Source organism: Rana temporaria, chromosome 4 (genome assembly GCF_905171775.1).
Source record: "Rana temporaria chromosome 4, aRanTem1.1, whole genome shotgun sequence".
Classification (NCBI taxonomy): Eukaryota; Metazoa; Chordata; class Amphibia; order Anura; family Ranidae; genus Rana; species Rana temporaria.
This window is the reverse complement of record NC_053492.1, coordinates 88706530-88733674: the sequence shown is the minus strand read 5'-3', so window position 1 is coordinate 88733674 and position 27145 is coordinate 88706530. Positions and strand designations below refer to the sequence as shown.

Genomic DNA, 27145 nt, shown 5'->3' with positions numbered 1-27145 from the left:
TCATCCTATGTCCTTTGGGGGCATAGGATGACTGAGAACTGATATCTCGGATTACATGAGATGGGACATTAATGATAATTCATGTATTGCAGGAGATCTTGGAAAATTACAAGTGGTTTATTCTGACCTCAACAGGTCAATAGTGTGATTCATTCAATGTGTAACATAGACTGTTGAGATGCTAATTAAGTCCACCTGGCTGTAGTGAGGGGCTTGCTGTGATTGCATTCTGTTGTCCATTGTGCTAATTACATCTGCTTCTAAGATATTTCATTGTGTATGCTAATGACACTGTTTTGTGTGAAGATACTATTGATAATAGATGTGGAATGTGACTTGTCAGCTGTAGTAATTAACTCCTCTAGATTCGGTGTCAGAAAGTCTGACCTTTCAGTGGTAGCGAATTGGCATGTCAATTATGTTTAGTAAAGGAATGTGTTTTGTGTAACAGGTGAGGATAACTTGTCGCAGAGCCAGACCGTCTGGGTAATGAGTAGTAATTGACTCACCTGAATGTCATTATCTAAAAGAATGTGGATTGAGGGGGAACTCGTTAAGCACCCATTGTGTGATGTTTTGGGTTGAGAGTTTCATTGTCCCTGTGATTACTGTAGCATGCTTGTAACTGTATAGAACAAGGCTGAGTTACCATTAAAGCATTCATTTGTTTGAACCAGAGAGAACAGAGCTTGTGTCTCGTCTTTCTGGGGGGGAATCTTATGGATCGTGTCTGCTGGATTGTTGGAATGTCAGATAAGCTGTCTTGGGTTGGTGGAATGGAATATCGTAAACGGTTTTAACCCCTGAACGTTACACTGAGTATTCAGGTTTGGTAACCCGTAAGGAAGACATACATTTAAGAACTGCATACTGAAGATACTGAAACTTTGTGTCTAGGAAAACATGACCAACAGATGGAGTAAATAGGATGGCCAGCAATAAGAGGATGTGTAGAATATAGTGGTTATAAGGAAAAAAGCAGATGAGGAGAGAACCAGAGAGAATAAGAAGTTTTGCTTTGCACAGTATTAAGGTGTCTATGAAAGAGAAAAGCTGTGATTCTCTGGGCCTTGGCTGATCTCTGGTGTGTACCGGTTTATGTAGCTGAGAGGAGCAGAGAACAAGTTCTCTGCTTCTCATGACAGCACACAACCATTCTGTCATAAACGGACAGTTTATGAAAGTGAGATCTGAAGATCTCCCTGGTCGTTACTCTGAAATATCTCCGTCCAAGATTCTCCAGCTCAGAGGTGGAGAATCTAGAAGAGAAGCTGGTGTGATTGGAGGAAGAATACTTCTTTCTTCCTGTAGGTTAAAAATTGTGTGTGTGTGTGTGTGTGTGTGTATATGTGTATATATATATATATATATATATATATATATATATATATATATATATATATATATATATATATATATATATATATATATATATATATATAATATACACACACAGTATATATAATATAATGTAAGTCCACCCCCTTCTCGGACGTTTTCAGAGGAAAAAATTCTTCTCTGTTCACTCTCTGAAAACAGAAGTTCTCGGATTCATAAACCGGCTGCAGAGATCATTTTTTCCTCTGAGAACTGCCGATAACGGAACAAAAACGTCTTAGTTTAATAAACGTGCATCGAATCTGAGTGTACACTAGTAGAATTGCGTATGAAAATTCATACAAAAATTCTCAGAACATTCGATTGTCATTTAAAAGTTGTTGAAGATTTTGTTTTCATTGAACAGTCAATTTTGGAATGAATGGACTTTGCTGAACAAAAACCATACATACATTAATACAGATTGTACATTTTGAGAAATGTATTTTCTCATCACTGCGGTCGAAAATTAACATTGATTTGACCCCAGTAATGATTAGACAAATGTGTAGCATGTGTAATGTTAGAGAGGAATATAGCGAGTTTAAAATGGATAACCTAGAGGAGATATCGGCAACTACAGCATTTTTGCATCGTTCAACTACAGGGGATTAGAATAGCAGAACCTCTCTATTTTGGGATCTTTGGCATAGACCACCAATGGATAGGGGTTTGCTCTATAGCTCTTATAAATTGCTGAATAGACGTAGTGTCACCACAGACTTTGGATTTTTCTGGAGAGTGGGAAACAGAGTTATACGACCTTTCACAGACTTGCAGAAACTGAATATTTTAGGACTGGTACATACATCTTCTTCTATAAATAAATACAGGAGACAAATTATGAACTTGTGTCTAGGTGGTACAGGGTCCCAAAGGCCATCGCATACCCCTCAGTTTCAGATAGATGGATAGATGTTGGCGAGGATGCGGGTAACAGGGCTCTCATATCCACATCTGGTTGGAAAGCCCTAAGATTCGGCAATTTAGGGCTGAGCTCAGGAATTTGATCTCTAACATAACTATGTCCCTGATCAGGGATGACCCTGTGCAATGCCTCTTTCATGGTACTCAAAGTTCCATCAGGGCATAGAAGAGGAGTATAGTTCCACATCTGTCGGATGCTGCTAAAGGGCTAATTCGGATCTATTGGAAAAAGCCACAAGCGCCTATTATAGAACATTGGGTGAAATGTTCCCTCTTTATTTTCCCCAGAATTCTTCCTATTGGGAATTCAGGAACGTTGCAGTACTAAGACTTTTTTTTCCTATGAATGAATGAATGACTGTATTGGGGGATTTGTACGAGGTCGATTTTTAATGTTTGTTGGGTATATGTTTGTCAATTGATTATTTCAATTTTATTTTTTACAAAGATTATAGAAAAAAAATGTGTAATGTTGAACAACATTCTACTAGGGTATACCCAGCTTTAATTGGTGTTTAGGAAACGGTTCAAACCCCAGGCCCGCCTCCTGAGGATGGCTGCCCCCCTTCCCCTCTTACCTCAACCCATGACATCAAAGGCTAGCTCTAGCTATCTTCATGTGTTGCAGTTGTTTCCAGGGTTCCCAGATTCATACAAAATGCATGGTCTTTCTTCTTTTGGAGTCTAGACAAACGCTTGTTAGCCTGGTCGACATTATACAACTTTCTTGTTCAAATGCCTTTTAGATTTACGTTCAACTGTGTAGTACAAGGGCCTGCCTGATTGCATAAACATTGGAAGTGTTTAGATTTACCTTTATAATAAGAGGTCAAACCTAAAGGAACATTGTACAAGAAAATTGTATCATGTATGGCCAGCCTTAACCATTTCAATATCAGCTAGCGAGTTAGTTGTGCTGAATGAAAATTTGTATGCGTTTTGTTACTTGGTGAGAATGAAATAAAGATCCTTGACCTTTTGGATCACTTGCTGTCTCGCTCGTTAATATTTAGTAACATATCAGAGATTTGTACCTTCAATATCTTGTCTTCATACTTTTTTCAGCTTTCAAGTGTTTACATCTAAAATAGGTAACACTTCTTCTCCAATGCAGTGTCAATCGGTAATCCCTTGGCAGAGTCTGTAGTGCTTATGGTGGCTCTCCCACTAAATTATTAAATAGAAAGAGCTGTGCATAGCTTTTAGTTGCAGCAGAGGTTTAGGCCTCTGTGTTCAGTGCAGCCCAGATCATGGGGCTCCCTAGTTTTTACACTTCTCATACACCTTCATGGGGTATCTTTCAGGAAAGGCTTTACCACGTATTGTAAATGTCAGTTAAGGGATAACGAGAATTTTGTGTCTGGGGTGGAATCAGCCATCCAAAATCCACTTTGAGCGAAGTATTACGTTTGGCTCACCATAGGGAGAATGGGGGGCAAAGTACCTTGTTGAGTAATCCCATAATCTTAAAATGAAAAGCAACTCATGGCTTCCTTATTTTTATGCTCTTAAAAGATTGATCAGATGAATCTTCTTCTGTGCTTGGACACTCAAGTATGTCACGGCATTCTGGTATTTACATTTATTCAGCCTTACAAAATGGCAGCTCCTCTCTGCAGTGGTTTTAATTTGGATTTGTCAAATCCCTTATTATATTTTTATTTACAATCAGGACCAAAATAGAGAAAGAGAAGAAGGAACATGCCAAGCTACATGGAATGATTCGCACAGAGATCAGCGGAGCAGAAATCGCAGAGGAGATGGAGAAAGAAAGAAGGTTCTTCCAGCTACAGATGTGTGAGGTAAACTGGCTGTGTATATGTTTGGGTGTATCTGGGAGAAATATTGAGTAGTCTTGTCTTCTATGTTCAGGCAAGTAAAAACTTATGAGAACCTATTATATGTGTAATATTATTCTTATAATGTTGTGTCTGGTAGTAGTTGGTCACATACAAATGGACTTGTTCTGTTATGTTTAGGACCTTTCGCCACTCTTTAAGTAGATTTCTCACTCTAATGAATTACAGGCATACCCCGATTTAAGTACACTCACTTTACATACACTCGCGAGTAAGGACAAACCTGCGAGTGTATGTAAAGTGCCTTACAAGTACTGTACGGACATTTTGCAGCCACAGTAGAAGGAGCTGAAGCTCCGAGAGCATACCCCACCCTGTTCCAGTGTGCCCCTGACACCCCCACTACAGCCCCTGAGACCTAAACTACAACTCTTGACACCCCCACTACAGTCCCTGACCCCCCACTACACCCTAGAAGTGAAAAAGGGTATTGTTTCACTTTAAGTACATTTTAGTTTTACATGCATGCTCTGGTCCCGTTGTGTACTTAAAAGTGGGGTATGCCTGTATAAGAACTATAGCTATAGGTAGTTTTATGCAGTCAACTTGACATATGCCAAGGTAGTTGCATACTGTAGTAAGTTAGTCGGGTTGAAAAGAGATACAAGCCCATCTAGTTTAACCAATAGAAAAATAACTAAACTGGATAAATAAATATAAATACTCCATATACAGAACCCGATACGCACAGTTGATCCATAGGAAGGCAAAAAAAAAACATATAAAGCATGATCCAATTTGCTCCAGCGGCGGAAAATTGATATTCCTTTTTAAACCCACAATAGGCATTTGGATATTTCCTATATAAGGTGTAGACAACCTTTTGAGATCTACCTGAACAACATGAAAGAGCTCAAAGAACACCGGGTTCAGCAACCTTTTTTTTTTAAACAGAAATTACCTAGTGAGGCCTAACTAAATAGTAAGGACAACATAGAAACATATAATAAAACCAATGTCACTGTAAAAATGTAAACTTGGCCTACCTTATAAGTGGACAGTCTCAGTCAGTAGGGCAGTGAATGGTGTGTGGACAGGGTCAGTAGGGCAGTGGGCAGCTACTGCCCACCATTCGTGATCCATTCAAGTAAATAGGGCCAGTCTGCAAGCGCCCCGCAACTGTGTGCTTTGTGGGGGGTCCAAGGGGCTATTACAGGTAATGAGGAGGCGATGCAATTTGATGTACATGACCTCTTTTACTCCCCTGGCAATTCAGAAGGCCATCTATGTCAAAATTAAACAACCACCTCTACACAGAAGGTAAAATGAAAAACTTCAGAGCTTATAATGTTGGGTCTACAAAGTGTTTAACCCCTGTCATGATACAGCTAGGTTTAGTCCATCATGCTTATGTGGTATATACATTTTCTGGAAGGGTGACATGACTTGAGTTGAACTTAGGACATTTAGCTGATGCTTGCCACCTCAAAGTTCAATAAATATCCTGAATACCTTTAGAAGCTTCAGTACCGTTTGGAACAGAAGCAAAATCCCTTACCCATGCATTATTAATAGACTGATAAAATGTTATGCATTGGGGTTGATTTACTAAAACTGGAGAGCGCAAAACCTTCAGCTTGTTTTAATTAAAGGAGTTGTAAAGACAAAAATATTTTCCTCTTAAATTAAAGTCTGACAGTAGCTGATAAAGAAAAAGTAATGTTTTGCATTATAACTAGTTTGATATCTGTTGAAATGAAGTTCTTTTATTCACCTCCAGCACTCCTGAATCATTATTCTCACTGACTTCCTGGTTTGCGGTGCGCATTCATTCTTGCTACATCACGGCCTAATGGGAACTACAGTTCCCATTAGGCTTAGCCTCCATGCCTGTGAGGGATAAGAGAGCATCTTCACGCAGGGCTGTAGTCATAGGGAGGGGGTGAGCACATTCTGCTTTCCACCATGCAAAACAGGTCAGATGCTGGTGGAAAGCAAGAAGAGGAGAGACAGGAAATGACATTTTCAAACCTGGATTACTGTCACGTACCTCAGAGGGTGAGCCCGACGTGCAGGAAGTGGCAGCCGTTACTCCTCTGATTCCGGGACCCCTGATAGAGTAGACAGGAGGAACGGAAATGCAGAGTCGCACAAGCGCCTGGAGAGACGCTGATGCAGGGGCTGTTGGTCGCTTCTGCAGGATCTGATGGAGTCTCTGGAAGGCAGGTGCAGCCTGGCAAGTAGCAGACCGGTGGGAAGAGGTCTGGAAGATCAAGCAGCAACAAGTCCCAGAAGACAGTGCAAGTCCCAGAAGCCGGAGAGAAGCTGGACCAGCCGATCAGGCGCAGGGAGGTCAGGATGGTAGAGGGGTCGTCAAGCCGGGTCAGTAACAGGCGGGCGGCAGAGTACCAGGGATGAGGCAGAGGGATGGTCGGAGCAAGCCAAAAGGTCAGGGCAGGCGGAAGACAGGATCAACAGGAACAAGCCGGGTATCAGGATTAGGATTCAAGCAGGGGTAACAGGTACTGGCAGGTTCAGGAAACACTTCAGACCGGACAGCAAGGGGCCAGACTCCCAGGACGCCTTAAGTACCTTGTTTTGGCGCCGAATTGCCGTTTGCACGTGCCCGTGCGCCGTTGCCGCCGGTGCGCGTGCCCGTGCGCGCCGTTGCCGCCGGTGCGCGTGCCCGTGCGCGCCGTTGCCGCGATTGCGTGTGCCCCGCGCGCGCCGATGTGCCGCTAGCGCCATCTGGTGGCTGAGGTATTTCATGACATTGCCCCCCTCCAATGGGCAGCCTCCGGATGCCCAATCGAGACATCTCCAGTGGATGCGAGTCCTTAAATGATTGGATTAGTCTCTCAGCATGTATGTTGTCCTCTGGTTCCCATGAATTCTCCTCGGGCCCATACCCCTTCCATTTAACGAGGAACTGAATTTGGTTGCGTCTCCTCCTGCAATCAAGGATGGATTCTACCTCAAATTCTTCTTCCCCATTGACTAATACCGGTTCTGGGGGACCAGTATCTCGTTCCGGAAAGGGATTGGGAACATCCGGCTTGAGCAAAGCAACATGGAAGACTGGATGAATTCGAAAGGTTTCTGGTAAATCAAGTTCGTAGGCTACCTCATTTATCTTTCTTTTAACAGAGAAGGGGCCCACAAATTTAGGGCCTAGCTTCTTCGTGGGACATGCAAGTCTTAGATTCAGAGTGGACAAATAAACTTTGGTTCCAGGTTCCAGATTGAGTTCTCCTCTTCTTCCCCTGTCAAAGATCTCTTTATTGCGTTCCTGTGTCTTAGTCATTGTCTCCTGCAGGATCCTGTTATTTGTGTTGAAAAAGTTTAGAGTATCCTGGACAGCGGGTACCGTACTCTCCGGAATAGAATTAGACAGGAACAGAGGATGAAACCCGTAGTTGGCATAAAAGGGTGACTGTTTGGTGGCGGAGTGAATAGAATTATTGTAAGCGAATTCCGCTAAGGGCAGCAGGGACACCCAATCTTCTTGAGAGAACGAGGAGAAGCAGCGGAGATACTGCTCAAGAGTTTGATTTGTTCTCTCCGTCTGCCCATTTGACTGTGGGTGGTATGCTGATGAAAAGGAGAGACCGATTTTGAGACTACTGCAGAGTGCCCTCCAGAACCTAGACGTGAACTGCACCCCCCGATCGGACACGATGTCCGCTGGGACGCCGTGAAGCCTAACAATTTCCCTGATGAAAACTTTGGCTGTTTCCGGGGCAGAGGGTGTGCCTTTCAAAGGGACAAAGTGTGCCATCTTTGAGAGCCTGTCCACGACCACAAAGATAGTGGTGAAGCCTTCTGATGGGGGAAGTTCCACAATGAAATCCATGGAGATCATTCTCCATGGTCTCTCTGGCACTGATAACGGTTTAAGGAGTCCCCAGGCTCTAAGCTTGCTTCCCTTGTTGCGAATGCACGTGGTGCAAGACTCCACATAGTCCTTGCAGTCCTTCAGAAGTTGAGGCCACCAAAAGGTGCGTTGCAAAAGTTCCGAGGTTTTTTGTATCCCAAAGTGACCGGCCAACTCATGATCGTGACAAGAGCTCAGAACATCAATTCGTAGACTCTCGGGCACGAAGATCTTGTCCTGATGCCATAGCAAACCGTCCCTGGACTGCAGCTCCGAACCAGATAAAGGGAAAATTCCAGCAGAGGCTTGCCTGATTTGCGGTAATAAGTCCCTTTGTAACAATAGAAAGTTCCCAGATGACAAGATGGTGTCAGGGGGACTGAGAGACCCTGAATCTCCGTACATGCGGGAAAGAGCATCCGGCTTGGTGTTTTTTGACCCTGGCCTGTATGTGATATGAAAAGAGAATCTCGTAAAAAAAAGTGCCCATCTGGCCTGGCGTGGTTTAAGTCTCTTGGCCACCTTCAGGTACTCGAGATTCTTGTGGTCAGTGTAAATTAAAATTGGGTGCGCTGCGCCCTCCAGGAGGTAACGCCACTCCTCCAGAGCGGCCTTTATTGCCAACAACTCTCGGTCCCCGACGTCATAATTTCTTTCTGCTTCAGACAACTTACGGGAGAAGTAAGCAACGGGGTGTAACAGAGCCTTGGGGCCCTGTCTCTGCGAAAGAACTGCCCCAACCGCGGTTTCAGACGCATCCACCTCAAGAATGTATGGCAAACTCGCGTCGGGGTGTCTGAGAATGGATGCCGAAGTAAACAAGTTCTTCAGGGTTTCAAAGGCTGTTTGGGCTTCTGTAGTCCAGCGGAAACGAGCAGTCTGTTTGGTCAAATCCGTTATAGGAGCAATGATGCTGGAGAAAGCTCTGATGAATTTCCTATAAAAATTTGAGAAGCCGACAAATCGCTGAACGCCCTTTCGGTCCGTAGGTGCTGGCCAGTCGAGAATCGCTGAGACCTTCTGAGGGTCCATCTCAACGCCTTTTATGGAAATTATAAGCCCCAGGAACTGTATACTTGAGCGTTCGAACTCGCATTTATCGGGTTTGGCATACAGTCCGTGGGTTCGGAGACGCTCAAGTACATTCCTGACGTGTAGCCGGTGTTTTTCCAGAGAAGGGGAGAAGATCAGGATATCGTCCAGATAAATGATGACAAAGAGGTCCAGGTAGTCTCTAAAAATGTCATTCACGAAGTGTTGGAACGTTGCTGGGGCGTTACAGAGCCCGAAGGGCATGACTAAATATTCGAAGTGCCCGAAACGGGTACGAAAAGCGGTTTTCCACTCATCCCCTTCACGTATGCGGACTAAGTTGTAGGCCCCACGGAGGTCTAGTTTGGTAAAGACAACCGCGGACCCAAGACGTTGAAACAGTTCAGGCACCAAGGGGAGAGGGTACCGGTTCTTAATTGTTATCTTATTAAGTTCCCGATAGTCCACACAAGGGCGAAGGGAATGGTCTTTTTTTTCCACAAAAAAGATGCCTGCTCCCGCGGGTGATGTGGATGGGCGGATGAACCCCTTCCTCAGACTTTCATCGATGTATGTTTTTAAAGTCTCTAGTTCAAGTCCTGTTAAGGGAAAGATCCTTCCGAAGGGAACTTCAGCACCTGGAAGGAGTTCAATGGGGCAATCGTAGGCCCTGTGTGGTGGAAGGGTCTCAGCCCCCTTCTTGCTGAAAACATCCAGGTAGTCGTGGTAAGCTTCTGGAACAGATTGACGGGTCTCGATGTCGAAGTCCATACAAAGTAAAGGCAGAGGAGGAGGTGACACTTGTAAGCAGTGCTGTCGGCAGAACAGAGAACCGAAGCTGACCTTGCCCGTGGTCCAGTCAATCTGCGGGTTGTGAATTTGAAGCCATGGTACCCCCAGTATGACAGGAAACAGGGGAGAGTGAATCACATCTAGGCATAGCAATTCATGGTGATTTTCAGCAATGGTGGTGGGTAGAGGCTGGGTTTCTCGGGTGACTGGTCCGGATTTTAGCACCGAGCCATCCGCTAGGTAAACAGAGAGTCCAGTAGTCCTGGGACGAAGAGGGATCCGATGCTTGATGGCGAAAGACTGGTCCAAAAAGCAGCTGCAGGCCCCTGAGTCAATTATAGCGCTGACTTGGATGGACTCTCCTGGAAGCTGGAAGAGAATAGGAATAGCCAGATGAGCGGAATTACTTGGCAGAACAGGTAGGTGAACGGAAGACATGGACAGACACTTACGAAGTTTGGCAGGACAGGTCCTCACGTAGTGCCCGGCCTCTCCGCAATACAGGCATAAGTTGTTGACCCTGCGGCGTTGTCGTTCTTCGGGCGTCAGGGAAGGACGGAGGAGACCCAACTGCATGGGCTCTGAGGTGTCAGGAATAGATGAGGCTGAAGGAACCGGAGGAACTATACTGGAAACGGGAGGCACCCGTGGCAGCATCCAGACCGGACGAGATGGGGTAGTGGTCCTTTCCGTTCGGCGCTCCCTCAGGCGCCGATCGATCTGGATGGTCAGGTTAATTAATGCCTCCAAGGTCCCTGGAACTCCTACCCGGGCCAGTTCGTCCTTCAGTGGCTCAGAAAGACCAAGGCGGAATTGGTAGCAGAGGGCCGAGTCATTCCAGGTTGTGTCTGAGCTCCATCTGCGAAACTCGGACACATAGTCCTCTGCTGGTCTGCGACCCTGTTGCAGGGCGTGCAAAGCGGCCTCCGCGGAGGCGGCCTGGTGAGGGTCCTCATACAGCAGAGACATGGCTTGGAAAAAGGTAGTAACATTGTCAAGTGATGGATCTTTGTTTTCCAGGAGGCGATGGGCCCAAGCTTGCGGTTCGCCAGACAGCAGTGAGATGGCGAAACCCACTTTAGTGGCTTCCAACGAAAAGGTCCGTGGCTGCAGAGCAAAGTACAGTTCGCAAGCATTGCGGAAGGCCCGGTATCTACTACGTTCACCCGCGAACCTTTCGGGCATAGGGACTTTGGGTTCGGGCGGCAGCATGATCACGGATGGGGAAGCAGATGCCCCAGAAGCCGCTGCAGCGGTGGTGGGAGTAGATAGAGCCTGGACACGATTCTCCAAACGCGTGTAGCCTTCTTGTAAGGTTCGGACGGCCTGGGTCAGTCCCTCAAGATGGCGGCAAAGTTCCTGCATAGGATCCACTCCCTGCGCGGGCTCGGACATGGCTGTCCGGTACTGTCACGTACCTCAGAGGGTGAGCCCGACGTGCAGGAAGTGGCAGCCGTTACTCCTCTGATTCCGGGACCCCTGATAGAGTAGACAGGAGGAACGGAAATGCAGAGTCGCACAAGCGCCTGGAGAGACGCTGATGCAGGGGCTGTTGGTCGCTTCTGCAGGATCTGATGGAGTCTCTGGAAGGCAGGTGCAGCCTGGCAAGTAGCAGACCGGTGGGAAGAGGTCTGGAAGATCAAGCAGCAACAAGTCCCAGAAGACAGTGCAAGTCCCAGAAGCCGGAGAGAAGCTGGACCAGCCGATCAGGCGCAGGGAGGTCAGGATGGTAGAGGGGTCGTCAAGCCGGGTCAGTAACAGGCGGGCGGCAGAGTACCAGGGATGAGGCAGAGGGATGGTCGGAGCAAGCCAAAAGGTCAGGGCAGGCGGAAGACAGGATCAACAGGAACAAGCCGGGTATCAGGATTAGGATTCAAGCAGGGGTAACAGGTACTGGCAGGTTCAGGAAACACTTCAGACCGGACAGCAAGGGGCCAGACTCCCAGGACGCCTTAAGTACCTTGTTTTGGCGCCGAATTGCCGTTTGCACGTGCCCGTGCGCCGTTGCCGCCGGTGCGCGTGCCCGTGCGCGCCGTTGCCGCCGGTGCGCGTGCCCGTGCGCGCCGTTGCCGCGATTGCGTGTGCCCCGCGCGCGCCGATGTGCCGCTAGCGCCATCTGGTGGCTGAGGTATTTCATGACAATTACTGTATTTTGGAGGTCAAAAGGAAAAACGAGGTAAGTGATATTTAAATGCTCTAGCTTACAGCAATCAATTGATCTAATTAAAAACGAACCTTTAGTGTTCCTTTAAGCTTTGACAAAAAAAACAACAACCTGTAAGATAATTGACTTCTTTGCAGAGCTGCGCTACATTTTGCACTCTCCAGTTTTAGTAAATCGACCCCGTAATGTTTTAGAAAGAAGATGGGCATTTAACTCATTTGCATAATATCTGCCATTCTGGGTGAGATCATGCCATTTATTGGTCCCAGGTAATCGTGCATTTCTCATCTCCTAGCTGTGCACTGATAGCATAGTCATTTATCAGGCACTAATGAATCCCAAGATCACTTAGTGAACACTGTTAGCAACACTTTCCAACCACAAAAGGGTGCATAGATAGGAGAAAGCTTTACCATGTGCTGGTTTACCGGTGCTCACAAAGTGTTCGCAGTCTGTTGAGAGTATTTACTGGAGACAGTGATATGTTACTTTGGCTGCTGGAAGTATCATTATCGGTATGCGTTATGATTTTTGCTGATAAATCCACTTTTCCTTTTCAGGTAATGTAAATGAGTAATTACTGATCTTTATATACCACAGTTGACTTTCCCAAGAGGCAGATAAAGTAGTGTTAGCCTGATGGTTTTCATAACCACACAATTAGTAGATAGATCAGCAGTTCCGTGATATATAAATACTAGCTAAACTCGGTGTGGTAAAAAAAGACCAATATATAGGTGTATGTGTGTGTGTGTGTATGTATGTATGGTATGTATGTATGTATATATAAAAAATGACTCCAGGACATGTACTCCAATTTGCAAAAGATTTTACTTCGATCTTTGGGTCATATAGACATCAGGTAAACACAAAAAAAAGCAGCAGATTTTTTTGTTTACCTGATGTCTATATATGACCCAAAGATCGAAGTAAAATCTCTTGCAAATTGGAGTACATGTCCCCGCGTAATTTTTACTGATTCCGGTGAAAGATTGGGAGTCCACCCTGACATCTTCTCCATTACCTAACATCTAAAGAGAGAGGTAACCCACCTGAAGTTTGTGTATAAAAAATAATATAATATAAATATAGTATGTATGAATAGTGTTCTTAAGTAATGATAAAAAGCTATTACCAAAATAGACACAAAGCAGAAATGAAAAAAAACTGCTTTAGTCTGCCTCCTGTAATACTCTGCACAACAGCACTCAGACTAGGAGAGAAAGTGTATAACCCAGGAGCCAATCGGGTGTGCTGCAGTGTGCATATGCTGACAAGGAACATGCAGATGGGAGAGAGAAGAACAAGTTCATCAACTGCTTCTGGTCATTTGCTCACAGGCTGGGTGCTGAGTGGTGAGCAGGCTGTACTGCTCACCAACTCAGGAATGCGAGTCTTTCTCCCTGGTGTGGAGTGTCGCGCTCGCCCCCTCCTTTGGACTACAGGAGAGTCAGGACGCTCTCTACGTTGCAGATAGAGAAAGGAGCTGTGTGTAAGTGGGCGTCCTGACTCTCCGGTAGTCCAAGGGAGGGTGCGAGCACGACACTCCACACCAGGGAGAAAGCCTCACATTACTGTGTGGAGTTACAGACAGAAGAACAGGAAGTGAGGATTTCTCAGAAGAAATAAGGACATTTAAAAGCAAAATGGAAGGATGAGGTAAGTGAAGGAGGACTGCACTAAGGTAAAGGAAGCTATTTAGGAAAGACATTTTTTTACCTTTACAACCCCTTTAATTGCCGCAAGACTTCCTCTCAATTCTGTCTCCAAAACCCTTATTTTTGGTAGACGGTATAGCTTTTGACATGTTTTATTGTTACCTTCTTTACTGCTTCGTGTATCACAGGTAAAGGAAGGTAGGGCACAATATGCATAGCATACTTGCTCATGAATTACTTGCTTTACATCGAAGTCCCCACAGCGAGCCTCGTACCCCTCTCCGGCTGGCGACTTCTCTCCAGGAGTAACTTCTGGATATAGCGGGCTCCGGCACTGTGATTGGCTGGAGCTGCGATGACGTCCCTCCCACGCATGCATGCAGAAGCTTCTGGTAACAGCACACTGACTGAAGCAACGGCACATACGTGTCATTGCTTCGTATGCATGTGGCGGTGACATGCAGGGGACGGGATATCTCCAAAACTGTGCAGGTTTAGGAGATATCCTGGGTAGCTACAGGTAAGCCTTATTATAGGCTTACCTGTAGCATAAAGTGGTTGTAAGGGTTTAGAATCACTTTAAGTGGTCACAGAACAGAAATAAATGACTGACCAAAGTTTTAACTCTTCTTTACCCTCTGCAAAACTAGACAAAAGTTGAGCTTTAGGCTTCATTTCCATGGACGTTTTAAAAAACGGGCTGTAAAGCTAGTACAGACGGCAGGAGTTTTTACCGCGATTTTTCCTGTGTTTTGCATTGAATTCAATGCACGTTTTGCCCCGCTAGTTTTCAGCCGCGTTTTTCTGTTTCTATTCAAAATCAATGGTTCCCTATGGGAGCCCATTGATTTGAATAGAGGTCGCACCAGAAGTCGGATCAAGATAATCCGACTTGCGGGGCGACTGGTGTGCAGAGATTCTTAAAGGGGAACCCCGCGCAAATTAAAAAAAAAATTGCCTGAGGTTCCCCCCCAGGATGATACCAGACCCTTCGTTCTGGTATGGATTTTAAGAGGAACACCTACGCCGAAAAAAACGGTGTGAGGGTTCCCCCAAAATCCATACCAGACCCTTATCCGAGCATGCCGCCTGGCCGGTCAGGAATGGGGGTGGGGACGAGCGAGCGCCACCTCCTGAGCCGTACCAGGCCGCATGCCCTCAACATGTTGATGGGGACAAGGGTCTCTTCCTGACAACCCTGGCCGTTGGTTGTCGGGGTCTGCGGGGGGCTCATCGGAATATGGGAGCCCCTTTAATAAGGGGGCCCCCCCAGATCCCAGCCCCCCACCCTACGTGAATGAGTATGGGGTACATCGTACCCCTACCCATTCACCGGGAGGAAAAGTGTCAATAAAATTAAAAACACAACACAGGTTTTTAAAATGTATTAGTCGGCTCCGGGTGTCTTCTTCTGCCTTCGGGGGTCTTCTCCACCCTCCCCGGTTCTTCTCCCGCTCTCCGGTGCCGTCTTCGGGGCTGGCCGCTGCTATCTTCGTGCAGCTCTTTTACTACCAGCCCGCTCTTCCTCGTCGCCTTCTGCCTTCTTCCGATGTTGCCACGTCGCTCCCTCTCGCTGTAATGCCGGGTGTGCGGTGCGCGATGATTTATAGAGGCCTCTTATGACGTCACAGTCCCAGCATGCTCCGGGTAATGTCGTCACCACCCGGAGCATGCTGGGACTGTGACATCATAAGAGGCCTATGTAAATCATCGCGCATCGCACACCTGGTCATTACAGCGGAAGGGAGGGACGTGGCAACATCGGAAGAAGGCAGAAGGCGACGAGGAAGAGCGGGCTGGCCGCTGCTAGTAAAAGAGCTGCAAGAAGATGGCAGCGGCCAGCCCCGACGACGGCACCGGAGAGAGGGAGAAGAACCGGGGAGGGTTTTTATTTTATGGACACTTTTCCTCCCGGTGAATGGGTAGGGGTACGATGTACCCCATACTCATTCACGTAGGGTGGGGGGGCCGGGATCTGGGGGCACCCTTATTAAAGGAGGCTCCCAGATTCCGATGAGCCCCCCGCCCGCAGACCCTGACAACCAATGGCCAGGGTTGTCGGGAAGAGACCCTTGTCCCCATCAACATGGGGACAAGGTGTTTTGGGGTGGGGGGCGCAGTGTCCCCCCGCCCCAAAGCACCCACAGCCACCAATGTTGATTTTGAATAGAGAAAAGAAACGCAGGATGAGGCTTACAACTCTAACGCTGGAGCTTCAGAACGCACTGGTCCTGTTTTTTTTTTTTGTTTTTTTTTTTGCAGCTTAAAAACGGCTCAGCCATCTACAGCTCAAAAACGTCATGGTGGGCATGAGGCCATAGATTAACATGGAGAGCCGTTTTTAAGCTGCAAAAAACGCTCAGAAAAGTGGCTGTAAAAACGTCCATGGAAATGAAGCCTTAAAAGGGAATTACATTTTATCACACTTTTTTATTTTATTATTATTATTATTATTATTATTATGAGCCAGGGCAGCAAAACAATCAATTGCGGTATGCCAAATTTTTGCCACATCACATTTCCGCTTAGATTTCTACAATAAATGATTAATATATATTCATCATTGAGATCCTGCACTTACCATATTATTTTTGCGTTATGCTTGTATATTTAATTCTTAAGTTCTCTGCTCACCAATGTAAGTGTATGCAGTGTATGTGACATGCGTTTGCCAAGCACTTACATCCTGTTTTTCTGTCACATCACTGTTTCTATATGTCTGAGCAATATTACCGAGGGCAAACTGATCTTTACAGCAGAAGTTAACCATAAATGAATGCATTTTCTTGCCAGCTGACATAATAATTTTGCTCATACTGCTTTCATTAAAGGTCATTTTGCAGTTCTACCCCAACATGTGAATTTTATTTTTTTTGTAATAAAACCCTGCCCAGTTCAGGTCAGAATGTTGAATATTCCCGATCTATAGTACTCGGTACAGAATACTACTTTTATTTTTATTTATTTTTTATTTTTTTATGTATTCAAAAATATCAATATATCTTTGTGACTAAGCCCCCCCGTTCACACTGGTGTCATGCGATTTGACATCACGCTCTGTAGCTTTTTTCCCCCCACTGTAGAGCAAGCAGGAACACAAGTCTACACAAGGGTGGCAGCTTTGCTGTGAATTCAGGAGCAGTGCAGCATGGTTTCCTCACCAATATAGGAGGCTGCCATAGGTGAACTTCGCTGGTAGGCTCAATAGGGACTAAAAGAAACCTAAAAGTGCTGATGCACTTATACTTAGGCTGCATTCACACCTTGGCGTACAAAATCGCGGGGGTTTTGTCCCGCAAATTGCGGCGATTTGCGGCGACAAAACGCCGCGATTGTGAATGCAGCCTTTTACCCCCTCTATGGATATGGTTCACATCTCCTATGCCGAAAGCCGCCTGAAAAAAAGGTCCGGGGCTTGTTTTCAGGCGGCAGGCGTTCAGCGTGGAGATGTGAACCATCTCCATAGAGGGCAATGTGAAATTATCCCTCCAGCGTCTCAGGGGCGGCTGCGGCGTCGCACTACAGGCGTATATACGCCTAGGTGTGAACGGGGGCTTAAAGCTGAACTCCAGGTTCAGCTTTAAGTTACATAGTTCGTAGTTACACGTTACATAGTTCGTTTGGGCAAAGTCAGTGGTTGTGACATCATCAGCCCACCTCTCAGACTCTGTTAATCAGAGGAAGCTTTGTATTTATTGCTAGAATACGTTGCTTTCTCTGAATGGCTGAGCGCCGATCAGATAGACTCTACTGTGTTCCGGGTTCAAGATAGGAAGTCTCTGCTCCGACCCGGAACACAGTGCGATATTCTGAATGTACCCTCAGCCAGAGCTTGACAGATTTGCTTTGAATCTAGGAGCCGGCTAAAAAAAGTTAGGAGCCAGTTTTTTAACGAACAAATCTTACGGGTGAAACATGCAATATCTCCCCAAAGGAGATATAACCCTTTCGCAACCAGAGGCGTTTTTTCAATTATTATTTTTTGCACATGTTAAATATTTTTTTTTTGCCTGAAGATTGCATAAAACCCCCAAATATTATATACTTTCTGAAAGCAGACACCCTACAGAATAGTGCTTGTTACAATTTGTTTTGGCGCATGATATTACCGCAAAGATAAAAAAATATTAAAAGTTAATTTTAGGGGGCACAAAATGCAATAAATTACTCAATTTTGGGGGAAAATAGGTGACGCTTTAAAAGCCCTCTATAGCTAATCACTTTAGCATTGCAAAGGAGCTTTTGTGCTAGAATTATTGCTCTTTTTCTGGCTTGCGCAGCGATATGTAACATGTATGTCGCAATCAATGTTTTCAGGTGTAAGCACCCCGCCGCATGCGTTTACATTTGTATGTGGGGCTCAATCTTTTAGGAGGGAGAGGGATTTATGTGCTTGAGTGTAACTTACATTTTTTAACTTTTTTTTTCCCCTATAACATAAAGTCCCCTATGTGATGATTTGTTTTTGGAGACAGGTTCTCTTTATTGAGACATCCTGGGTCCTGCATGTCTCCCCTGTGTTGTACTAAATGTAATGCAAAGCACATCGCACTGCATTACATTCTTTCCTGGCCTTGATGGCTGGGGAAACTCACTGGGACCGGTATAGCAGGTGCTGCCGGGTAGAGGGGATTAATGAGAGCATACACATGTCCCCTTCTAGTTGCTGACGCACAAGTGACGTCACTTCTGTGCTAGCAACTAGCAGGGGACGCGTGTATGCTCTCATTAATCCCCTCTACCCCTCTAGTTGCTGACGCACAAGTGACGTCACTTCTGTGCCAGCAACTAGCAGGGGACTTGTGTATGCTCTCATTAATCCTCTCTACCCGGCAGCACCCGCTATGCCAATCCCAGTCCCGTGGATGGGCAATTTGGAGCATGGGATACATAGCAGGGGGCTGGGTGTGGGGAGCATTTGGGTGGCAGCCCAGGCATCAGGATGAAACTTCTTGTCACCATGACGACCTGGAGTTATTGTCAAGCTCTGGCCTCGGCTACATACAGTTTATACAGCACATCCAGTGGCCACACATGTTAGTGAGGGACATAGTTTGTTTTGTCCAAGCTGGCCCAAACAAACTATGTAAAGTGTATCAAAAGCTGGAGTTACACGACAGGGCGGATGCGCGTCCACGTGAGGACGTGATGACGCGAGGCGTCCACGGGTGGGGGAGCGAAGAGCGATGGGACCGCTAGGAGGAAGGACGGACCGGGCCGAATGAGAGAGGGAGATAGTAACTTCCTCACGCCGCCGCTACACGCCGCCGCACGCGCTGTCCATTGGCTCTCTAGTGAATCACCGGACCCGCTCGTCCCTGACAGAGTTGAGGGCTACGGGCGGTGGAGTATCGTGCCGCGCCGCAGCACCGGAAAACGGACACAGGATGCGGGGTAGGTAGTGGGAGGACATAACCTGCCGACTGCAGTGGCCCCAGCTGGGACCTTAGCCCACACTGAGGTGAGTGTGTCAAGACAGCGTGCACGCTGAGCCTAGATGGATATCATCCGTACTCCTCCTCTCAGCTGATCCAGACCCAGAGGTACATTCGATGCTAACAATCAATTATGGGAAGAAAAAATCAGCATTTAAAAATTGCAGTTTAATGCAGATTAATGGAGTTTTTTTTGCTGTGAGAAGTTGAATTAGAACTGCATTGCATGGTATATCATAGAACATTTTAATACAATTGACCACATGAGAATAGAAGAAGCAAATGGGAACCCAGAGATAATTAGCTGTATAAGCTATGTGAACTGGTATAATGAGGGGGATAAGATGTGTCACTATGAATGACTGACCGCTGCAGCACTCTTTTATACTACTTGATTGGGGGAGATTATTTATACTGGATGTGAAAAGCGTATAATAGGTAAAGCAGGCCTATACATTTTGTACTCAAAATTCTATCTGCACGTTCTGCTGGGAGCTTGGCCATTCGTATTTCCTAAATTATTTGTCTAGTTAGCCCTGTTTTCTTTCCTTCGATGGGGGGGATCCTATACGCTCCGTTGTCCTGGGGGAACTCTTAGGTACCCCGGGTTTTTGGACCTTTACTAATGCCTATACGCCTCCCCTGGACTAAAAAGAGAAGGCAGTAGGAGATAAAGAGGAGATAGAACTCGGAGTAAATCTGAAGCTCGGACTTCGTTTCCTCCTATCACCCCCCATAGATAGAGGAGTATGGGGAGACCCTCTTATCTTCTCTACCTTATCTTGCCCTCTGTGCACACAAATATTGGATATATTGGTACACTGATAAGCATTGTTCAAATTATCAGAACCGCTGAAATATTATTAGTTGGGTAGGAGCCAAAAAGGGAGTAGAGGGGGAGAAAATAAAACTAAAATAGTAAACCCCTACAAAGAAAACCGCTGGCCCAACCCAGTATAGTACTTTTTATCGGTTTCTCCCCTGATATATTGGTTTCTATATCAATTGGGGAAACAAGAGGTCAAGCTGGGGAAGAGAATCAGAAAGAAAGAGACTAACATGAGTAGAATGACGAGTAGATCAACAAAAGGGGGACCCCCAACTACTCCAAGTAACACAACAGCAACAAGCTCAATAAGGCCATTTGTAACTAGAGGGGAAAGTCCGCGTGTCCCCGGAGCCCAGGGAGTAACAAAGCAACAACAAGTGAATAAAGTAAAAAAGGTTGAAAATAAGAAACCCCAGAGTGATAATTCCAGAGAAACATCTATAGATCTAAGAGAAGAGAGGTCCACTGGAAACGTATTAGAAAGCAGCAGGATGGATGAACGAAGCACGGATACTCAGTCCCCCTCAAAGGGAGAAATGGCGGAGATGCTATTAAAATTGGAAAACGTGATAAAAAGTGAAATACAGAACCTAAGGACCGACTTTGGCCATATGCTCTCCAGATTAGAAACAGTAGAGGAACAAATAGAGAAACAAGAACAGGAATCAAATACACTAAAAGCCCAGATGGACCAGAGTCAACTGCAACAGAGACATATTCTATACAAATTGGAAGATCAGGAAAACAGAAGCCGGAGACAAAATTTAAGGATAAGGTCCATACCGGAGAAGAGGGGCGAGGACCTCAGGACAATAACACAGACGATATTTAATCCACTACTGGGAAGAACAATGGACAATCCAATTAGGATCGAAAGGGTACACCGAGTGGGAAACCCGAAAAGAGTGACCACCGAGCGAACAAGAGATGTCATAATAAGGTTCGGATTCTATGAAGAAAAGGAAGCAATTTGGAAGAAGCTGAGGGGACAATCCCCGATAGTGTTTGAAGGGACGGAGCTGCAGATATTTACCGACGTGGCCCCAGAAACCCTGGCAAGGAGATGGTTGTTAAAGCCACTCTTAAAACAGATGATAGATCTGAATATTAAGTACAACTGGGGTTTTCCTGCTTGCCTAATTGGAACAAAAGAGGGGAGATCTGCGACACTAAGATTTCCCGAGGACTTAAATGAATTCTGTAGGAAATTGGATATCCAGGTCCCTAGCCTGCCAGGCTGGGGGTAGGAGGGGAGGTGGGGGTGGAGGAGGAGGAGGGGAGGAAAATGGAAACTCCCCCCCCCCCCTCCCCGTCCTCATTCCCTCAGCTCTCTCTCTAGTTGCACCTTTATTTTTGTTTTGTTTTTTCTCTCTCTTTCCGTTTTTTCTACTGGGCTACGTTTGAGGTTCTTTTTGTGTCTCTCCTCTAAAGTCGGGATTGGTCCCCTTCCCCCCCCCCTCTCGGGTGGAAAACCGGAGGGGGGAGGTGGTCCCAGACCCCACCCGGAATGATCTGAACCATGACAAGGAAGATGGTTCAGAGGTCTTTAATAGACCAGATAGGGGGGGTAGGGGGGAGGAGGGAGGGTAGGAGGGTGGGGGGGAAGGTGGAAGGAAGGGAGGAAGGGGGGAGGAGGGGGAGGGGGGGGGAAGGGAGGGAGGGGGGAAGATATCCTATCTCACCAAAACAATCGGAAGAAACTGTAACCAACAACCAAGATGCCGGTAATTAAATGCCTATCTTATAACGTAAAAGGCCTCAATAGTCCATCAAAGAGACATAAGGTACTAAAGGAACTAAAGAGGTATAGGTTATCAAACATAAAGCTATATTCCCCTGATTTCCCCATATGGTACTATGGTGACACCATTACTAAAAGGGCCAGAGGGGTAGCAATCGGGATAGCTAAGGGGATTAGGTTTGTGTTAACAGACCGATTGACAGACCCAGAAGGGAGATTCCTCTTTTTAAGGGGAAAACTGGAGGAGGAGCAATATACTCTTGTAAACATATATGCACCGAATACCTCCCCGATGAAATATCTCCAGGGAATCCTGGGGAAATTAAAAGACTTCAGGAGGGGAAAGATAATATTGGGAGGAGACTTAAACTTTTGTATGGACACAAAGGCCGATAGAACACACCAGACATTAGAGACTCAAGAAAGGCAATTAAGAAAGGTAAAGGGTAGCCTACATAGAAGCCAATTAGTAGACACATGGAGGATCTTCAACCCAAGCAAACGAGATTATACATTTTACTCTCATGTACATGAGAGCTACTCCCGGATCGATCACATTTTCATTGAGCATAGAATGTTAGATGCGGTGGTCGAGACAAAAATAGAGAACATGACGATTTCCGATCATGCTCCAATTAGCATATCCATAAAAATCATAGGCAATCAAAGGACCTATCTAAATTGGAGACTAAATGAGAAACTACTAATAGAAGAGAAAAGTTTAATGAGGGTTAAAAAAGAATTAGAGGAATATTTTAAGATAAATAAGACAGATGAAATTTCGGCAGCAACATTATGGGATGCCCATAAGGCGGTGATTAGAGGGGTGTTAATCTCCGAAGGGGCAAGGAGGAAAAAAGAAATGAACAGTAAGAAGGAAAAATTAGTAGATGAGATCTTCAATTTAGAACTAACACATAAGAAAAATGGTAAACAACGAGATATTTATTTGGACCTAGTTAGTAAGCGGAACGAACTTAAAGAACTTATTGATCGGGAAACAAGAAGGGAATTTAACTTGGTGGCAAGGGAGAGATATAGGTGGGGAAATAAAACAAGCAAACATCTGGCTCGGATGGTACAAAAAAAGAAATCAAGGAATTATATAGATAAAATTAAAAACGAAAAAGGAGAGGTCTTGCACACAACAAAAGATATTGCTGAAACATTTAGATTATATTACGAAAAATTATACTCAGTAGAACAAAAAAACTGGCAAAAAGGGGAGAAAGACAATAAAATCTCAGCATTCTTAGAAGAAGTAAGGTTATCAAAAGTCAGTCAAATAGACGCAGAGGGGATGGACAGGCAAATAACGGAAAACGAAATTAAAGTAGCATTATCAAGCTCTGCCTCAGGTAAAAGTCCGGGGCCAGACGGCTTTACAGTAATGTATTACAAAAAATTTAAGGAGATACTTCTGCCAAGGCTATGCCAGTATTTTAATAGGCTTGGAAAGGAGTACGAACTAAGTAAAGAGGCATCAGAGGCAACTATCACCGTTATCCCTAAGGAAGGGAAGGACATCGGAAATTGTTCAGGATACCGGCCGATATCTCTGCTCAATACAGATTTAAAACTGTTTGCAAAGGTATTGGCCGGGAGAGTTAAACAGGAAATGGCGAGATTGGTGTACCCGGATCAGACAGGTTTTGTCCAGGGAAGAGAGGGGAGAGACAATGGGGTTAGAACACTGTTAATCCTCCGGAAAATGAAGGCGGCGGGGTCCCCAGGTCTACTCCTGTCGATAGACGCAGAAAAAGCGTTTGACAGGGTAGACTGGGGACTCATGTTGCTCACCCTGAAGGAAATGGGGTTTGGACAGAGGATGATGGAGTGGATTGGCACCCTCTACAGGTCCCCCACGGCCAAAATAAAAATAAATGGAAGTCTCTCCCAAAACTTCTTAATGAGAAACGGTACAAGGCAAGGGTGCCCTCTATCGCCATTACTGTTCGTGCTCGCATTGGAACCCCTGCTGGCTAGGATCAGAAACTCTCAAAAAATAAAAGGGGTTAAAATAGGAGAGGAAGAACATAAACTTGCAGCTTTTGCAGACGACGTCCTCTTCTATTTAATGGAACCCAAAACATCAATCCCAAACCTTCTAAACCTATGTAGCGAATACGGAGAAATCTCAAACTTTAAATTAAACATCACAAAAACGGAGATTATGAGTATAAACATAAGCAAGATAGAAGAGCAACTCCTGAAAACGAAGTACAAATTTGCTTGGGTTAAAGAACTCAAATACCTAGGAATACTGCTAGCAAAATCTACTAGGGAGATGTATACGATAAATTTTATCCCTTTATTAAATGAAATTAAGACAGAAACAAAAAGGGTGGAAAACAGGGCAATATCATGGATGGGACGAATTAATTACTGCAAAATGGTTATTCTACCAAAAATTTTATATAAATTCCAGATGATCCCCATTGCCCTCCCCGGGACATTGCTCTCGGCCCTTAGAAAATTAATAATGAATTATATATGGAGAAATAAGAAACACAGGATAGCACTTCAGACCCTAAAACAACCAAAAAAAAAGGGTGGATTAGCGGTCCCCGATGTCAAGAGATACTATGAGGCGGTGATATTAACAAGAGTGGTGGAGTGGGCCAGGGCTAGCAAAGAAAAAAGGTGGGTTAGTGTAGAAAATGAATTATCACAGGCAAGGTTAGATAAGATAATTTGGAACCCTCCCCAATTTAGGACAATAGATAAAAACGCACACGAGATAACTAAAAATGCACTTAAAATTTGGGACACGGTCTATAAAAAAACTGTGAGAGTACAATTCACCCCTTATATCACTAAAGAATAACGATTATTTTGCACCAGGTAAAACACAAGTGGGGGGAAATTGGATTAAAATGGACACTATACAATTAAGGGATATAACGAAGGAAGGGCACATTTTAACACTACAGGAGTTGAAACTAAAAAACTTTTTCCTGGAAATTAATGAATGGAGATATCGGCAACTAAACCATTTTATCCAAGACCTTCCACACCCACTGAGGTCGGGAGATCAGTTATTGGAATTGGAAAAAATATGCTCTACAAAAAATGCCAGAGGATCTATCTCGGGACTATATAAGATGTTACTGAAGATGGATGAGCAGAACATACCCCCATTCATTAAAAAATGGGAAAGGGAACTAGGGACACATCGGGATAGGATCACAATAGAGAAAATGCTGACCCTGACACACTCCTCCGCGGTGGACAGCCGCACAGCAGAGATGTGTTTTAAATGCATAGCCGGATGGTACATGACACCAGACAAATTAAAAAAGTTTAAAGAGGGACAGACTGGAGAGTGCTGGAGGGGCTGCGGTTCACCAGGAAATATGGCGCACCTGTGGTGGGGATGCCCTAAGATAAGGAGGTACTGGGAAAAAATATTGGCCTGCGTCGAAGAGATTACAAAGAAAAAGATAAAGATGGACCCTTGGGTTGTCCTGTTCCACGGGGGGGAAGAAGGCATTAAAAGTTATAAAAAATCGCTAGTACCACACCTACTGAATGCTGCCAAAAGATTAATTCCAAGGGGCTGGCAAGAGGTGGAATGCCCATCGATCTGGGAATGGATCGATGCGGTTGAAGAAACGTATAAAATGGAGGAACTGCAGGAGGACATGGAGGGCAATAACATATTACAAAATATGAAATGGGAAAATTGGAGAACTTTTAAGAAATCGTGGAGTTACGCGGAAAAGTTAAGAGAAGATATTTAAGGCCACTATAGAAAAATCAGAGAGAAGTAGAGGTATAAGGAGATTGTTTTGGTGAGATAGGAGGGGGGGGGGGGAGGGAGGGGTAAGGGGGGTGAAGTATTAGGGGAAAACTTTTATATACGTCTAGCAAAAGAAGTTAAAAATGTATTCAAGAAAATAATACATATATATTTAAAAAAAAAAAAAAAAAAAAACACAAAAGAGGGAAAACAAAAACAACTTACATAAGAACAGAGACACTAATGATGCAAAACCGAAATAGAGATGCAATGGGCTGGTACGCAGAACATGAGCATGTAAATGCACACTCTATGAGGTGGAGTCTGAAGTAAAAAAAAAAAAAGAAAAAAAAAAAAAAAAAGCTGGAGTTACGCTTTAATTGCTGCACTACATTTGTTTTCTTTAATAGGAGACCATAGTTCTATTTAGTGTGTGTCAAAAAATACCAAATTTACCCGATGGAAAAATCCTTTCAATGATTTTTGTACTTGGGCATAATGTAATGTGCAAAAAATGCATGCCATGATCACGACACAGCAGAGGTGTTGGAAATTAGCCCTCCAACCAAAACTACTGGGGTGAATAGCAGTAGACTAGAAGTTCCCTAACTGACCCTATTGAGTGCACACCCACCGCTGTAAGCAGACAGTTAAGGTGTTTGTTAACCCCAAAAAAATAATTGAGATCCTGTTCCCTTAAAGCAGATTAAACCGCACAGTGCTTGTGCTGTGTAATCTGCCCCTCTCTAAACTATAAAAAAAACCTGGCTGATCCTGCCACTTCCTGTGTTCCCTTCTCTGTGCTGACCACAATAATCAGGGCTGCTGAGCCCTGACCACAGTGGTCAGCATAGGTACCTCTGTCATCCGCAGCTGTCCCCTCTGCTCTCCTCTCCCCTCACCCCCTCCCTCTCTACCGGTCAGCTCCATGTTCTTTGTCTACGCCCCACCCGTGCCTCGCTGCTATTATTGTATATCAAAAATGTAGAGTGGTCACTGCCAGCCCCACTTTATAGCAGGCATACCACGCTGTGCAAGTCTTTATTAAAACGAGGAGTGTAAATAAATTTTTAGAGTTGTCTTCAGGCCGGTCACGTTACTCGCGACCACTTCACATCTCCCACACAGGGCTCCTGTGGGAGGGGCTGAATGGCCACGTGACCTCGGCTGACGTGGGAGAGAGATCTCGGCCCCTCCTGCAGAAGCCATGTATTGGAGATGTAAAGCGGCTGTGAGTCACATGACTGGCCTGAAGATTGCTCTAAAAAGGTATTTAGATGCCTCGTTTTTATAAAGGACTTGCACAGTGTAGTATGTCTGCCTATAATAGAGGGTCTGGCAGTAATTTATAATTTTGCATTAACAAACACTTTAAACATTCCCTTTATAACCTACACTGACCCCTTTACTACAGTAACTTTAACTTTATGAGCAAAGCAGGTTTTGCAACATTTTTGTTACTTTATAAATCATTTTTATCAGCGTGATACAAAGGCCCCTTTCAGACGTACGGACGAACAGTCTGTTTATTACAAGTCCGTTTACGGACTTGTAATGGTTCGCTATGGGATTGCAGACGTTAGCGGATGATGCATCCGCTAACGTCCGCAACCATCCGAGTCCGCAAAGATCCGCTTTTGCGGACGGAAGAAAACCCTATTTTTCTTCCGTCCGGCAGAACGGATCGGATGAATACGGACACACGGAGGAGCGGAGGAGAGACAGGGCGGTCTCTGCACTGTGTGCGGGGACCGCCCTGTCCGCCCCCCCCCCCC

General features: G+C 45.1%; 1 protein-coding gene across 5 annotated transcripts in view; it reads left to right on the top strand.

Annotated features, from left to right (window-relative positions):
* Positions 1–27145, top strand: part of ASAP2 (ArfGAP with SH3 domain, ankyrin repeat and PH domain 2) — a 344117-nt gene that overhangs the window by 168741 nt on the left and 148231 nt on the right. For all 5 annotated transcript variants that reach the window (XM_040348639.1, XM_040348637.1, XM_040348638.1 and 2 more), the window contains exon 6: positions 3977–4106. In XM_040348639.1, coding sequence (XP_040204573.1) covers positions 3977–4106 — 130 coding nt within the window. The remainder of the gene's footprint in view (positions 1–3976; positions 4107–27145) is intronic.